The sequence below is a fragment of the Lytechinus pictus genome, chromosome 5 (genome assembly GCF_037042905.1).
Source record: "Lytechinus pictus isolate F3 Inbred chromosome 5, Lp3.0, whole genome shotgun sequence".
NCBI classification, from domain to species: Eukaryota; Metazoa; Echinodermata; class Echinoidea; order Temnopleuroida; family Toxopneustidae; genus Lytechinus; species Lytechinus pictus.
In genome coordinates, this window is record NC_087249.1 from 178,986 (window position 1) to 192,336 (window position 13,351).

Consider the following 13,351-nt stretch of genomic DNA (forward strand, 5'->3'; position numbering starts at 1 on the left):
TATTATAAGATTGAATACTATATTAGGAGAAAACATGTTATTTACTGCATGTGGAAGGATTTGTTTGTGATATTTAAACAGTAAAATCATTGTGCAATATTTATTGAGTTGGTATATGTTCAAAACGTTAAGAGAAATAAAAATAGGTTTTGATGGGGCTAGATAAAAAAAAAGATGAAATTTCAAATTGTAAAACCTGCTTTGTGGTCTGTAGTGGCGCTAATTACAACTCTACTTGTATGTGCATGTCATTGCAAATTAGACATAAAATTGAATTGAATTGAATTAATTTTCATACTTCGCAACAAAATATAATGCTCCAAAACAAACAAACAAACACCCCCCCCCCCCGAAAAAAATGTGAAACAGTTTTCTTGATAACAATTTTCATCATTATTATTGCCTTGTCATCATGCCGGATGAATCGGGACTATAGAAAAGCGAACGTAATCAATTTTAATCTTAGGCATCAAGCTAGTCCAGTGTTTTGATTTTTGTTTAATAATCATGTAACCACAACCGCGTTCAATTTCCACCTTTTACTTTTCTTGAAGTGCGTCAATTTTTTTATGTGCTGATCTCAACATGGGACCTCTGATTTATACATCCGATCCGAGGGACGGGAACAGTGGCGGCTCCAAGGCAGGAATCATCTGCGGGCATTTTTTTGCCACCCCCCCCCCCGAAATTTTGAAAACAGAAGACAAAAATTTGTAAAGTACAAAACAGGAGTTTTCAAGTTCAAGTTTAATAGACAATTGTCCTATTCGGTCACTTAGCTCCCCCAAATCTATCAGTCACTAACATCATTCACATATCTATTATGGCTAATGGCTTGACTTATCTGACAAGAGGACAGTGTGTATCATGTAATTGGTTTCGAACTGCTAATTTAACTTGCTAAGATTTACCATCAAAATCAAATAACAAATTTTCTTGCACAATAAAAAAATACAGAGCTCCTCTCCCTTAGACAAGCAACTGAAATTATTGTTTTCTTATGGGGTGCCAAAAACTCCTATTTCCTGATAACCAATTTTTTATAACATTTTATCTATTGACATCACCTTTCACCAAAGAAAAGGCTGCATCTTCAAGGCCTAATTATTTTCTAGCAACAAGGCACACTATACTCAACCGGTCTGTGGCTCCATTGGTAGAGCGTCCGTCCCAAAACTGGTAGGTCGGGATTTCAAACCCCGGCCGTGTCAGACCGTGCCAAAGACGTGCATGAAAGATGGGAGTTGCTGCTACCCTGTTTGGCGTTCAACATTATTTTTACGGGATAGAGCTTGGTCGTCGATCTGGCGCTTCACAGCGGCTGCCGGGCCCACGATCAATAATTGGGCAAAGCAACATTTCGGAGTATTTCATTTCAAGTCTATTTCGAACAATAAAATATGGACTGGACTTTTTTCTACCTTCAGATATAGAAATAAACCTAACTCTGACAACCAAAATCATTCCTGTCCCTGAAAAGAAGACAGAAATCAAATAGAATGAGTTCATGCTGTAGCTTTCATAGGGGGATCCAGGATGCACCCCCGGCCCGTTATTGGCGACGCCCCCCCCCCAAAAAAAAAAAGGGGGGGGGGCGGAAGGAAAAGAAAGATAAGACGTGAATGACATAGAAAAATGATTCGAAATCAGACATTCTTTCAGGTCATTATTTCGCTTGTACTCTGCACTCGCATTATTTATCTGGTGAGATAATTATATATCATTTTCAGGAGTCACTGCAAACAATCCTTAACAAGTTCATTTTTAAGACATAATTATTTTATGTAAATTTCAGCTCGCGCATCGCGCTCGATTTTGTAAAGCATGCAAAATTTTTTGTCCGTCTTTGCCCCCTCCTCACCATGTTCGTGTTCTAATGAATGTATTATAATTAGAAGATGATTTTATAGAAGGAGATAAAGAATTAGTTGCGAGGCCCCACGGTGTGAAAACATTCGACGACGCAAATCAGTACGTGGCTTAGGTAAATAAAAGTTTCCAATTGAGCGTAAGGAATAGTTGTGATCATGGGCGGAAATCCCAGGGGGGACAGGAGGGACGTGTCCCCCCTACTCAAAATAGTAGGGGGGACACAATATCAAATGTCCCCCCTACTATTTTTGGTATTTTATGATGGTAAGAAATACATCATTCTAAATCGAAATAAAACATGTATTTTGGGACGAGATGATCTTACTTTGGCGATGATAACCTTTTCTTTTGCTTGTCAAATTTTCCCGCCCCTTGCCCCCATAGGCGGATCCGAGGGGCCCGCCCTCCCCCCCCCCCCCTCTTGGCGGAGCAAAAAAGAAAAAAAGGGAAAAGAGAGAAGAAAAAGAAGAGGACGACGAGTGCATAAAATAAGATGAGGGGAAGACTTGGACAATAAAAATAATCTTTCGTGCCACTATATAAAATTTTCGCTCGCGCTTCGCGCTCGCATTGCCTGTTAGATGATTAACATATCTTGTTCAATATGGAGTTCGAATATCAAGTTTGGAAGTCAAAATACAAAACATATTTCACCTCAGAAATCGAACTTTCATTATTTTGTGTTATTTACAAATTAGTTTTTAAAAAGTGCTCTGTAAAAATGTCAGTTTTATGGTCTAAATGTTAACATTTGCTGCTTGCGCTGCGCGCTCTCAAATTTTGATTTATCAGGTACCTATTATTTTCGTGTATTCCATAAAGTGTTCAAAATATCCCTTTTCAGGTCTGACTGTCAAGACGTATCAGCTAGCGCGCTGCACCTTCGCATTTTGATTGACGAGTTATATAAATGTTTTAATATTGATTATACAACAAACTACTTAACATCCCCTTTTCATTACAGTTTATCAAAAATTTTAGCTCGCGATTTGCGCTCGCATTAATGGTTAAAAATATATTAACTGATGCATCCTATTCATAATCACAAAAGTTAAATGTCCAGTTTTTATGCCATGATATCATCAGATTTTGCGCCCTCATTAGGCATTAATAAATATGATATTGATTTAATAATTAAATTGTCCCTTTTGTTTCATCTCGCGCTTAGCAAGAGGAATAGGAAGATATACATCATTTTCATATGATGACATGTCGTAAGGATGTCCCGGTCCTATGTCAAAACTCAAAGTAAAAATAATATCAGCTCTTTTTTAAGTGTGATCCATATCCACCTTACAATTTTTTTACAAAGTGCTTGCAATATAAAGCTGAAATTGACTCTTTTTTTCAGATCGGAATATCAAAGTTTCATGATTTTCATGATGAAAGTTGTATTTAGAATGCCTAGATTCTAGGTCTAAATATGAAACACGCTCGCGCATGTTTATTCAGATACTCAACTTGTTCTCTAATTTAAATCATTATCCAGTTTCAGATCACATATCAAAAATTTTCTGCTCACGCTTTGTGCTCGCATTATTAATGTAGAAAGACCCCATATTACTCATCCTTTTGATGATTTACAAAACATGAACAGAATGGCCCATTTTTAGGTCTAAATCTCAAAAAAAAATTCTGCTCGCGCTTCGCGCTCACATCAATCGTTAAATTATATAGCTATCCTGTTCACGATTACAAAAACTGATTAAAATTTTCCATTCTTACTTTAGAAAGTTCAAAAATTTTCAGCTCGCGCTTCGCGCTCGCATATTTTGATTATTGAAATATGTAACGCCTTGATGGCTAAGTGCAAGAAGTCCTTAACAGGTACCTTTTCAACAGGTACCAGTTCAAAACGTATATAAAAAAATTTCTGCTCGCGCTTTGCGCTCGCATTATTAATACTCATCCTTTTCAGGATTTACAAAACATGAATAGAGCGTCTCTTTCAGTAAATATTATAGGACTAAATCTCAAAATTTTCGGCTCGCGCTTCGCGCTCGCATTAATTGTTTAATAATTATATACCTATTCTGCTTGAGTTACCAAAAAGGGCTTAGAATTTCCATTCTTTAATTGAAAATGTCTTTAAAAAATCAGCTCGCGCTTCGCGCTCGCATTATTTGATTGTTAAATGCTACTTTAACAGGTAGCCTATCTTTTCCATCAGTTCATTTCTGCTCGCGATTTGCGTTCGTAGTAATTATTAAGTTGCATACACATCTTTTTCAGGATAACAAACATTGCCCAGAATCAGTTCAAATTTTAGGAAAAAATACATAAAATTTCTAAAAAGATTAGCTCGCGCTTCGCGCTCGCATCATATAAATAAGCATTATGATATTATATATCAATTTATAAGAATAAAGCTAAGGAGTGACTAATTAGGACTACCCCTTAAAAGAAACAAACAAAAATCATCTTCGAGCTGCCGATCGGGGAAAATATGGCTGAAACAAATTTCCGCCCCCCCCCCTAATGGCGAAGGCTCGATCCGCCCCTGTGTCCCCCCTACCTTTTGGGAGAGATTTCCGCCCCTGGTTGTGATAAATAGTATTAAAAGAATCTTTTAAGTAAGGGGCACTGAGATCATGAATGATTTTGAAAACCATGGAGTGTATATGTTTTGTCGACGACTGAATATTACAGTTCGATATATATGTTTTATATAAGTATTATTCTTCCGGCTCTGTTTTGCAACTTTTGCAGTTGGGTACTGACACATCCTCTGTTACTAGAATCGTACACTACAGGCAGCATAGTCAAACATATGAAGAATAATAATTGATTGGTAGATACATTTCAAGCTAGCCTCATTGTCGAAGACGGCCCAAAAAACTTTTCATCATCATCAGCATCATCATCATTATCATCATTATCATCAGGGTACGGGAGGGTACAGTGGCGTAACTACGGGGGGGGGGGGGCATGGGGGGGGGGGGGGCACGTGCCCCCCCCCCCCAATCGGCTGGTAAAAAAAAACGGGGAAAAAGAGGGAGAAAGTGAGAGAAACGTAGTAGGAAGGAAGAAATTATTGTTAATTATGTTATATCATATTATAATTATGTTATGTTATATTACATAGCAATGAAAAAAATATCATAACTTTATGAAACATAATTTGCTCAGGGCCTATGTCTTCATTGTTCCTGATGCTCGCATTGTCTGTTTAACGAGATATGTAATCCTGTTGTACTAAAACCTCCCGTTTTCAAGTCAATATACACCAAATATAAAAATTATTTCCTCGCACTTCGAATTATTATTGTTTTATGTAGTGACATATCCTTTTAAGGTCTTAATATAAAACATTTCCCGTCCGTGCTTACGTTCGCATTAGTGGATTAGTGAGATGTGTCTGCTCTTCATGAATTCCTAAAATCAGTCCTTAAAATGTCACTTTTTCTGATCTGAATATCAAAAATTTCAGCTTGCGCTCGCATCATTTGGTTAGTGAAATACGCATGGTCTACGTGAATTCCTACAAACAAGCCTTAGAATGCCCCTCTTCAGGTGTGAATTTTCAGCACGTGCTTCGCGCTCGCAATATTTGACTAGTGAGATGCGTATGATAATCATGACGACAATGACTACAAAAAGTATGTCTTTAGGTGTAATTCTAACAAAATCAGCATGCGCTTGGCACTCGCATTAGATGACTATGGTGAGATATGTGTACACTTAATGGATTCTTTTAAAAAATAGACCTTAAAATATCCATGTTTGGGGTCAATATATATAAAAATTTCAGCTCGCGCTTCGCGCTCGCTTCATTTGGTTAGTGAAATACGTATGGTCTTCGTGAATTCCTGCAAACAAGCCTCAAAATGTCCCTCTTCAGGTCTGAATTTCCTAAATTTTCAGCTCGCGCTTCGCGCTCGCAATATTTGATTAGTGAGATGCGCATGTTAGTCATGATTACAATGACTACACTACAAGTGCTTTATGTGTTTAGATGCGTAAAATTTTAACAAAATCAGCAAGCGCTTGGCACTCGCATTAGAGTACTATGGTGAGATATGTATACTCTAAATAGATTCCCAAAATATATTCCTTAAAATGTCCGTTTTAGGTCAATATATACAAAAATTTCAGCTCGCGCTCGCATTTTTTGTTTAGCGAGACAGGTACAAATCATGATTACAAAAAAATTGCTTATAATGTCCCTTTTTAGGTCTGAATATCAAAATTTTCAATTATGTGACCAGTGACATACATATCCGTTTAATGACACTGTCCTTAAAATGTCTCTATTAGGTCAGCAAACCTAGCAACTGAGCGCGCTTGCGCTTCGCGCGCTCACTAGGTGACTCAAATTTTTTGCTGGTGCCCCCCCCCCCCAATGCCGTGACCCACGGTACGCCACTGGGAGGGTAGGTAGTCCTGTAGATCTCCCGGTCGTAATCACTAAAAATGCGTAAGTAAAAGTCTAACAAGTACAGTGCGGGCGTATTTGACCAAAAATAATATAATCCGTGCTTGAATGATTTGATGCTGGAGGACATTACTAGTGTTGCAGGCAAACTATTCCAAGATTGGATCACTTTTAAGTTTGCTTTCTTTTAAAGTCAATTATTATATGTTTGTGCCAATCTAAATGCTGAATAATAACCACTCCAATATATTTTGCACTTTCATTAGGTAATGTTTGAAAGTTTGACTATTTACTGAAACAGGAGCACATAGGCCCTACAAAGTCAATGATGGTAGAAATTGATACTGGTATATCGCCCCCATTCTGTCTTTGTCTGGCTCCTTACTGCACGCTCTCTGCGTATACCATATACCAGTAGCTCCATGTTTTTACAATGCAAAATGCGCTATAGCTAGCTAGCTAGCTAGCTGATCGATCGATCGAGCTGAGAAGCTACATATATACAGTGCATGCAGCGCGCAGTGCATGCTGCTGCAGTATCATAAGCGAGAGTGAACCAATGGGGAGAGAGCGCTTGGGACCTGAAGAGGTAAATAAAATAAGGTTATGAACGCTATCTATGTATCTACTGATATAGCTCTATAGTGATTAATATTCAAGCTTTACGAAATTGTGATTTGTATTTGTTTTGGCACCTCTAATGTGTGGAAATTAGTGAAGTAAGTGTGAGATAAATTGATTAAATTGCGAACATCTGTTTGCGAGATGACATCGTAATTGTGACTTTTTCCGTGTTGACGAGTTAGACTTGGCCGGCTGGCCGGCTCGTAATACTAATAGACGTACCGGTAGGCTCTGTTAACGTTTGTGTATTGTATTGATCGAGCTGGCCAGGGTCTCTGACGACATAACGTTATTGTGAAATGTTATGTCCAACTCCTCCAGCTCGCTCAAGTCAAGGGTAGCCAGTCAAGACTAGAGAGTAGAGTGACATGACGGCATTCATGGCATTATCCTGCCATCACCAGTCCAAATTCTCTACCAGATTTATTTCGGCAGCGTGTGCGCTGGTTCTTTCCAATTCCACTCGTCCTGGCACGTTGTCAGGGTATTGTATTAGTATTACCGACCGGCCTAGTATTAACATTAACATCCTTCCAAAGGGAACATGAATAGAAAGATGATGAAAAATGCTCAAAAACACATTTTCAGTCTTAATATTCTAAAACAAGTAAAAATAATAAAATATAGTCAAAATAGCTCATTAGACTAGTGATTTTGTTGTTTTTAAAAAACTTTTTCCATAGAAAACACATCTTCGGTAATATACGATACCTTTTTCAAGTGACCAAAATTTTTCACATGGGAAGAGGGGTCTGATTGGAAGCTGATATCGTAAAAATGAAAAACGATTTCGGCAAAATTGTTACATATTTATATTTTGTCGGTAATTGTGTATTTATGGTGAAAGTTTGGTGAATTTTTCAGAATAATGTGTTTGATATGATTGAATTCTTGAAAAGTGTTTGGTAATACGATCCACTACCATACAACAACTAAGGGAGCTCTGGCCCGCGAAGTGGGCCTGAGCCTAGGACTCGTCCGTGTAATACTATTACTAGGCAGACAATACTCTTCAAAATGGGGTAGAATGTGGTCGCAATAGCACTCCAAATAAAAGGGGAAAAAATAAATTATGCACTTACCTCGATTATATGGATGAAGGTCTATGTCCTGATGTCGAGGCACAAACTGGACCCTCAAAAAAAGGGAGAGTTCTGTCTCGTTCGTTCTCCTGTCAAAATTGGAAACAAAATGGCCGATCGAGAACAAAAGCAATAGAGGCCTAACTTTTCCTTTTTTTGAGGGTCCAGTTTGTGCCTCGACGTCAGGATTCTGTTTTTCAGACCATGAGGGTGACATTGTGCTTTCAAAGCAACAACAAATCATAGCCCTTTCAACAATTGTTTTTTTTTTCAGGTTGTGCATTGGAATGAAGACATCGCTTTTAGAATGGGATCAACAGACAAGGATGGTTGACCTCTGACCTGTTCACCACAATCAAAAGCATACATGTAGATCAGGACTGAAGAAAATGTATGAATTGAGAAACTGGAAAAGTGCAATTTGTATTAAACAATTTCTCAGAAGCTGGTTAATGAATTCACAGGCCATCAGATAATGAGATTCCTCTGTTAAAATATAACTCCACCTACAACTTCCCTATGTATTATAATCTGGATGAGTGACCGTACTACATTTATTATTCCAACATTAAAGTGAGATTCAACTGATATTTATGAATATTGAAAGAAATTAATCTCACCAAGATGACCAATATCTACATGTATGTTCTCCTTCATGTGGTATGTGTGATGTTGTGGAACTTTTTATCCATGTCGGATGCAAGAAATTACTACTATCAACCTTTCTCTCGGAGTAGAACACAATATACAAGACAAGAGAATGATTACTACACAATGGACATCCTCATGCCTGGAGTGAAACCATCAAGAGTAAGTCAAGGGTTATATGTAGGCCTACATGTAGAAGTTCATGTGTTTCTAGAAAGGGTGTGGTAACTGAAGTTTAAAGGTCAGCTATTTTAGGAATAAATGATTGTATTCTTGTGATTTTATTCTACACAACTGAGTAACTTAAAATTAACTTTAATTTGACACCTTGCCCGTGTCACAATTGTCATGGGTCACAGTGTTCCATATATGGTCCTTAAAATGGGAAGGGTACAGAACCTACTTTTTCCAAATTTTCGGTTTTTAAAACTGCAAAAAAATCCACTTTGTTATATTAAGGTTTGGGTTTTCCCTGCAAAATTAAATGTTATCCCTTTTTCTATTTTTTGCGAGTGAATGTTACATAGCTTGTGTCTAACTGCAATTTTTGGTTGAGCACATCGTTTGTGACTTGCAGGCACATGTTTGGTATGAGAGAGATGTTCTTTGTCACAATCCTGCAATGGTTAGAAGAGCAATGCAAGAATACATGCAGTGTTGACAGGGGAGGTACAGTGAAAACTTTAAAGGTATTGGTGCAAAAGATATATGAAAAACATGCTGATCAGAGACTGAAGCTTGGCAATTGATAATGCCAGTCACTCACAACAAGTTAAGAGAGGGGATAGTGTTTCACTGACATTTGAAGGGAACACCAAAACCTTTAAACAAAGTTGCATACTTCATTAAAACCCCTAACTTGGACAGAGTACATGTACTGTACATGTAGGTTTTGACCCCTTCAGCTATGAAGGACCAGAACCACTAGCGTACCTACGGGGGGGGGGGGGGGGGGGGGGGGGGGGGGCAGAGGGGCAGTGCCTCCCCCTGACGAGCCACCACCCATGCATGTATCCCTGCCCCCCCTGACGAGCTTGAAAGACCTTTTTGCCCCCCCTGACGAAAATCCTGGAAAATCCTGGAAAATCCTAGGTACGCCAGTGACCAGAACTCTTTAACCCATGACAATTGTGATGCAAGCAAAGTGTCAAATTTAAGTTGATGGGTCACTCAATTGATAGAAATCACAAGAGTAAACAGTCAGTCCGCAAGCCCCTGTGTTAATGAGCAAATGAGCAAGATTTATCCAAGTCCTCTCGTGGCTGAATTCATGTCCCTGCAAAATCTCGTGAATTGTGAGACTTTCTTTCTCAAAGAATTTAACCACTTTCTCCTTGAGTAATATTGATTATTTTTGTACCATGGGCAAGAGTAAATGTTACCCTTTTATATTGGTCATTTCTTTTGAATGAAATATTTTGATAAATAAGTGAATTTTTTACCTGAAAAGATGCATCAAACAGAATTTTCTTCCTCTGTTTTCACTTGCAAATTGTGCAACATTTTGTGTTTTAGGCACCAACATTATTTATATCATCAGAAAGCTCAAACTCTATACTTTCTTACAATGTCACTCTTGATATGTGGCATCTTTTAGATGGGTCAGCAGCCAGTTATTTCCATCAAGATGCAAGACGAGATTTCTGAAATTTCTGAGTAACATAAAATCCAGAGTTCTGATTGGCTGAATACTGTTTTCAAAACAAACAGGCGCGGGTAATTTGAAGAGATTACCATATGGTGAGTGTGACCTTGCGGAGGCCCAGTGTGGGGAACATTGGAATTTGCGTGGGTGTGTGGTCTATGACCAATCAGAGCACAGTATTTTTGTTTTTGAGCTGCAAAATGTACTTGGTCTATGAAAAGCTGGCTGCTGACCCATCTAAAATACATATTCTTATAAAAATTATATCATATTAAAGCTTAGATCTTCAGCTTTATCATGATTTAAAAATCATTTGTGCCCAAACAAAAATTAAGTGTGAAAACAACAACTTTTGTTGCATGAAAAAAAATATTTTGTTTCATGTTTTAGATCAAAAGTTTTTCCTATATTACAACATTCTTTTAAAAATTCAAACACATGACCTAAAAGAATGATTCTTCTTCTTTACAAAGATACCAAAAACATGAAATTTGGTCAATATTTAGAGCAGCAATGGCCGAATGAAAAGAGGTGTTTTGGTTCGCACCAAGCTCATTAACTATGCAAAAACCCTCTTGTCATGAATATCACTTGGATAAAAGAAGCTACTTTTTCAGGGCTTGCGGACTGACTGTAAATCATGTACTGTACATGTATGGTATTCTGGGTATGGTTGACCTTTGAACTGCAGTTAACTTTATTAGAAACACCCTGTACACTGTGTATCACCACAAGAAAATTTACCTCAAAATGTCACTTTGTTGATACAGGTGTGCACAGTGGATAGCAGAAAATTTTGAGGTAAATTTTCACAGTGGGAAACTTGCTGTTATGTAGATGTTTTCTTTTACTTTCCAAAGCCATGTTGTACATGTAGTCACTTTGTAGCTGGTAATTCCAAGCAAAAGCAGACATTTCCCAAGAAATTATTAGCTCTATTTCCAATCTGGATCAAAATTTTCTCTTAAAGCTCTTAAAGGGCAGGGTTGGGCTAAAATTTACAAGGTAATTGATCAATTACATAATTAATTACATTTTTTTAGTAATTGTAATTGTAAATGAAAAAAAGTAATGGACTTCAATTATGGTCAATTACTTTTAATTACATTCAATTACTTTACAATAAACTTTAACTTTAATAAAGGACAAGTCCACCCCAACAAAAAGTTGTTTTGAATTTAAGAGAAAAATCCAACAAGCATGACACTGAAACTTTCATCAAAATCAGATGTAAAATAAGAAAGTTATGACATTTAAAATTTCGCTTGATTTCACAAAATTGATGTGTGCACATCCTGGGCTGTATGCAAATGAGGGAATGGAGGACTTCACCAACTCACAATATATTTTGTATTTTATTATGATATGAAATAGGCCTATTCTAATTTTCCCCTCATTGTCACTTGAAAGAAAGTTTTGCTCCTCTCTGAATATAAGATTTTATAGAATAGAATTACAATAAGATTTTATGGTTCAATCAAGTTGGTCCTTATTGCCATATTTGTAAAAATGGTAATATTCAAAGTTTCAAACAATAAAAACAAATGAAATAGTGAGTGAGCGACATCAGTGACTCTCTCATTTGCATACTTTTATGTAACTGACTCGTTTATATACATGTACATTAACTATTGGTGAAAAAATAAGCGAAACTTTTGAATGTCATAACTTTCTTTTTTTACATCCAATTTTTAAGAAATTTTCAGCATTATGCTTGTTGGATTTTTCTCTATTGATTCAAATCAACATTTTTCTGGGGTGGACTTGACCTTTAATTTTTGATTAAATTTCACAGGGTTGGCAGATTTTTGTCTCACCTGCATAGCAGAGTGAGACTATAGGCGCCGCTTTTCCGACGGCTGCGGCGTCAACACCAAATCTTAACAGAGGGTTAAGTTTTTGAAATGACAGCATAACTTAAAAAGTATATGGACCTAGTTCATGAAACTTGGCCATAAGGTTAATCAAGTATTACTGAACATCCTGCCTGAGTTTCATGTCACATGACCAAGGTCAAAGGTCATTTAGGGTCAATAAACTTGGACCATGTTGGGGAATCAACATCAAAATCTTAACCTAGACATGTACATGTACATGTAAGGTTAAGTTTTTGAAATGTCATAACTTAAAAAAATATATGGACCTAGTTCATGAAACTTAGACATAAGGTTAATCAAGTATAACTGAACATCATGCATGAGTTTCACGTCACATGACCAAGGTCAAAGGTCATTTAGGGTCAATGAACTTTGGCCAAATGTGGGGTATTTGTTGAATTACCATCATAACTTTGAAAGTATATTGGTCTAATTCATGAAACTTGGACATAATAGTAATCAAGTATCACTGAACATCCTGTGCAAGTGTCAGGTCACATGAAAGGTCAAAGGGCATTTAGGGTCAATGAACTTTGGCCAAATGTGGGGTATTTGTTGAATTACCATCATAACTTTGAAAGTATATTGGTCTAATTCATAAAACTTGGACATACTATAAGAGTAATCAAGTATCACTGAACATTCTGTGCACATTTCAGGTCACATGACCAACGTCAAAGGTCAATGAACTTTGGCCATAATGGGGGTATCTGTTGAATTGCTATCATAACTTTGAAAGTTTATGGATCTGACTCCTGAAACTTAAACATAAGCAGTCAGTCCGCAAGCCCTGAAAAAGTAGCTTCTTTTATCCAAGTGATATTCATGACTAGGTTTTTTTTTGCATCTAGTTAATGAGCTTGGTGCGAACCAAAACACCTCTTTTTATTCGGCCAATGCTGCTCTAAATATTGACCAAATTTCATGTTTTTGGTATTTTTGTAAAGAAGAAGAATCATTCTTTCAGGTCATGTGTTTGGATTTTTAAAAGAATGTTGTAATATAGGAAAAACTTTTGATCTAAAACATGAAACAAAATATTTTTTTTCATGCAACAAAAGTTGTTGTTTTCACACTTAATTTCTGTTTGGGCACAAATGATTTTTAGACTATGATAAAGCTGAAGATCTAAGCTTTAATATGATATAATTTTTATAAGAAGATGTATTTTAGATGGGTCGGCAGCCAGCTTTTCGTAGGCCAAGTACATTTTGCATCTCAAAAACAA

At 37.0% G+C, this 13,351-nt stretch overlaps 1 protein-coding gene across 5 annotated transcripts in view; it reads left to right on the top strand.

The window, feature by feature from the left end:
- The first annotated feature begins 6,607 nt into the window (after nucleotides 1-6,607).
- Nucleotides 6,608-13,351, top strand: part of LOC129261976 (peptidyl-glycine alpha-amidating monooxygenase B-like) — a 63,685-nt gene continuing 56,941 nt past the window's right edge. For 2 of the 5 annotated variants that reach the window (XM_064099564.1, XM_064099567.1), the window contains exons 1-2: nucleotides 6,827-6,966; nucleotides 8,228-8,763. In XM_064099564.1, the coding sequence (XP_063955634.1) occupies nucleotides 8,578-8,763 (186 nt within the window). In that variant the 5' untranslated portion in view covers nucleotides 6,827-6,966; nucleotides 8,228-8,577. Of the gene's footprint in view, nucleotides 6,967-8,227; nucleotides 8,764-13,351 lie in introns of all 5 variants that reach the window. The other 3 variants (XM_064099566.1, XR_010293576.1, XM_064099565.1) reach the window with 3 other exon arrangements.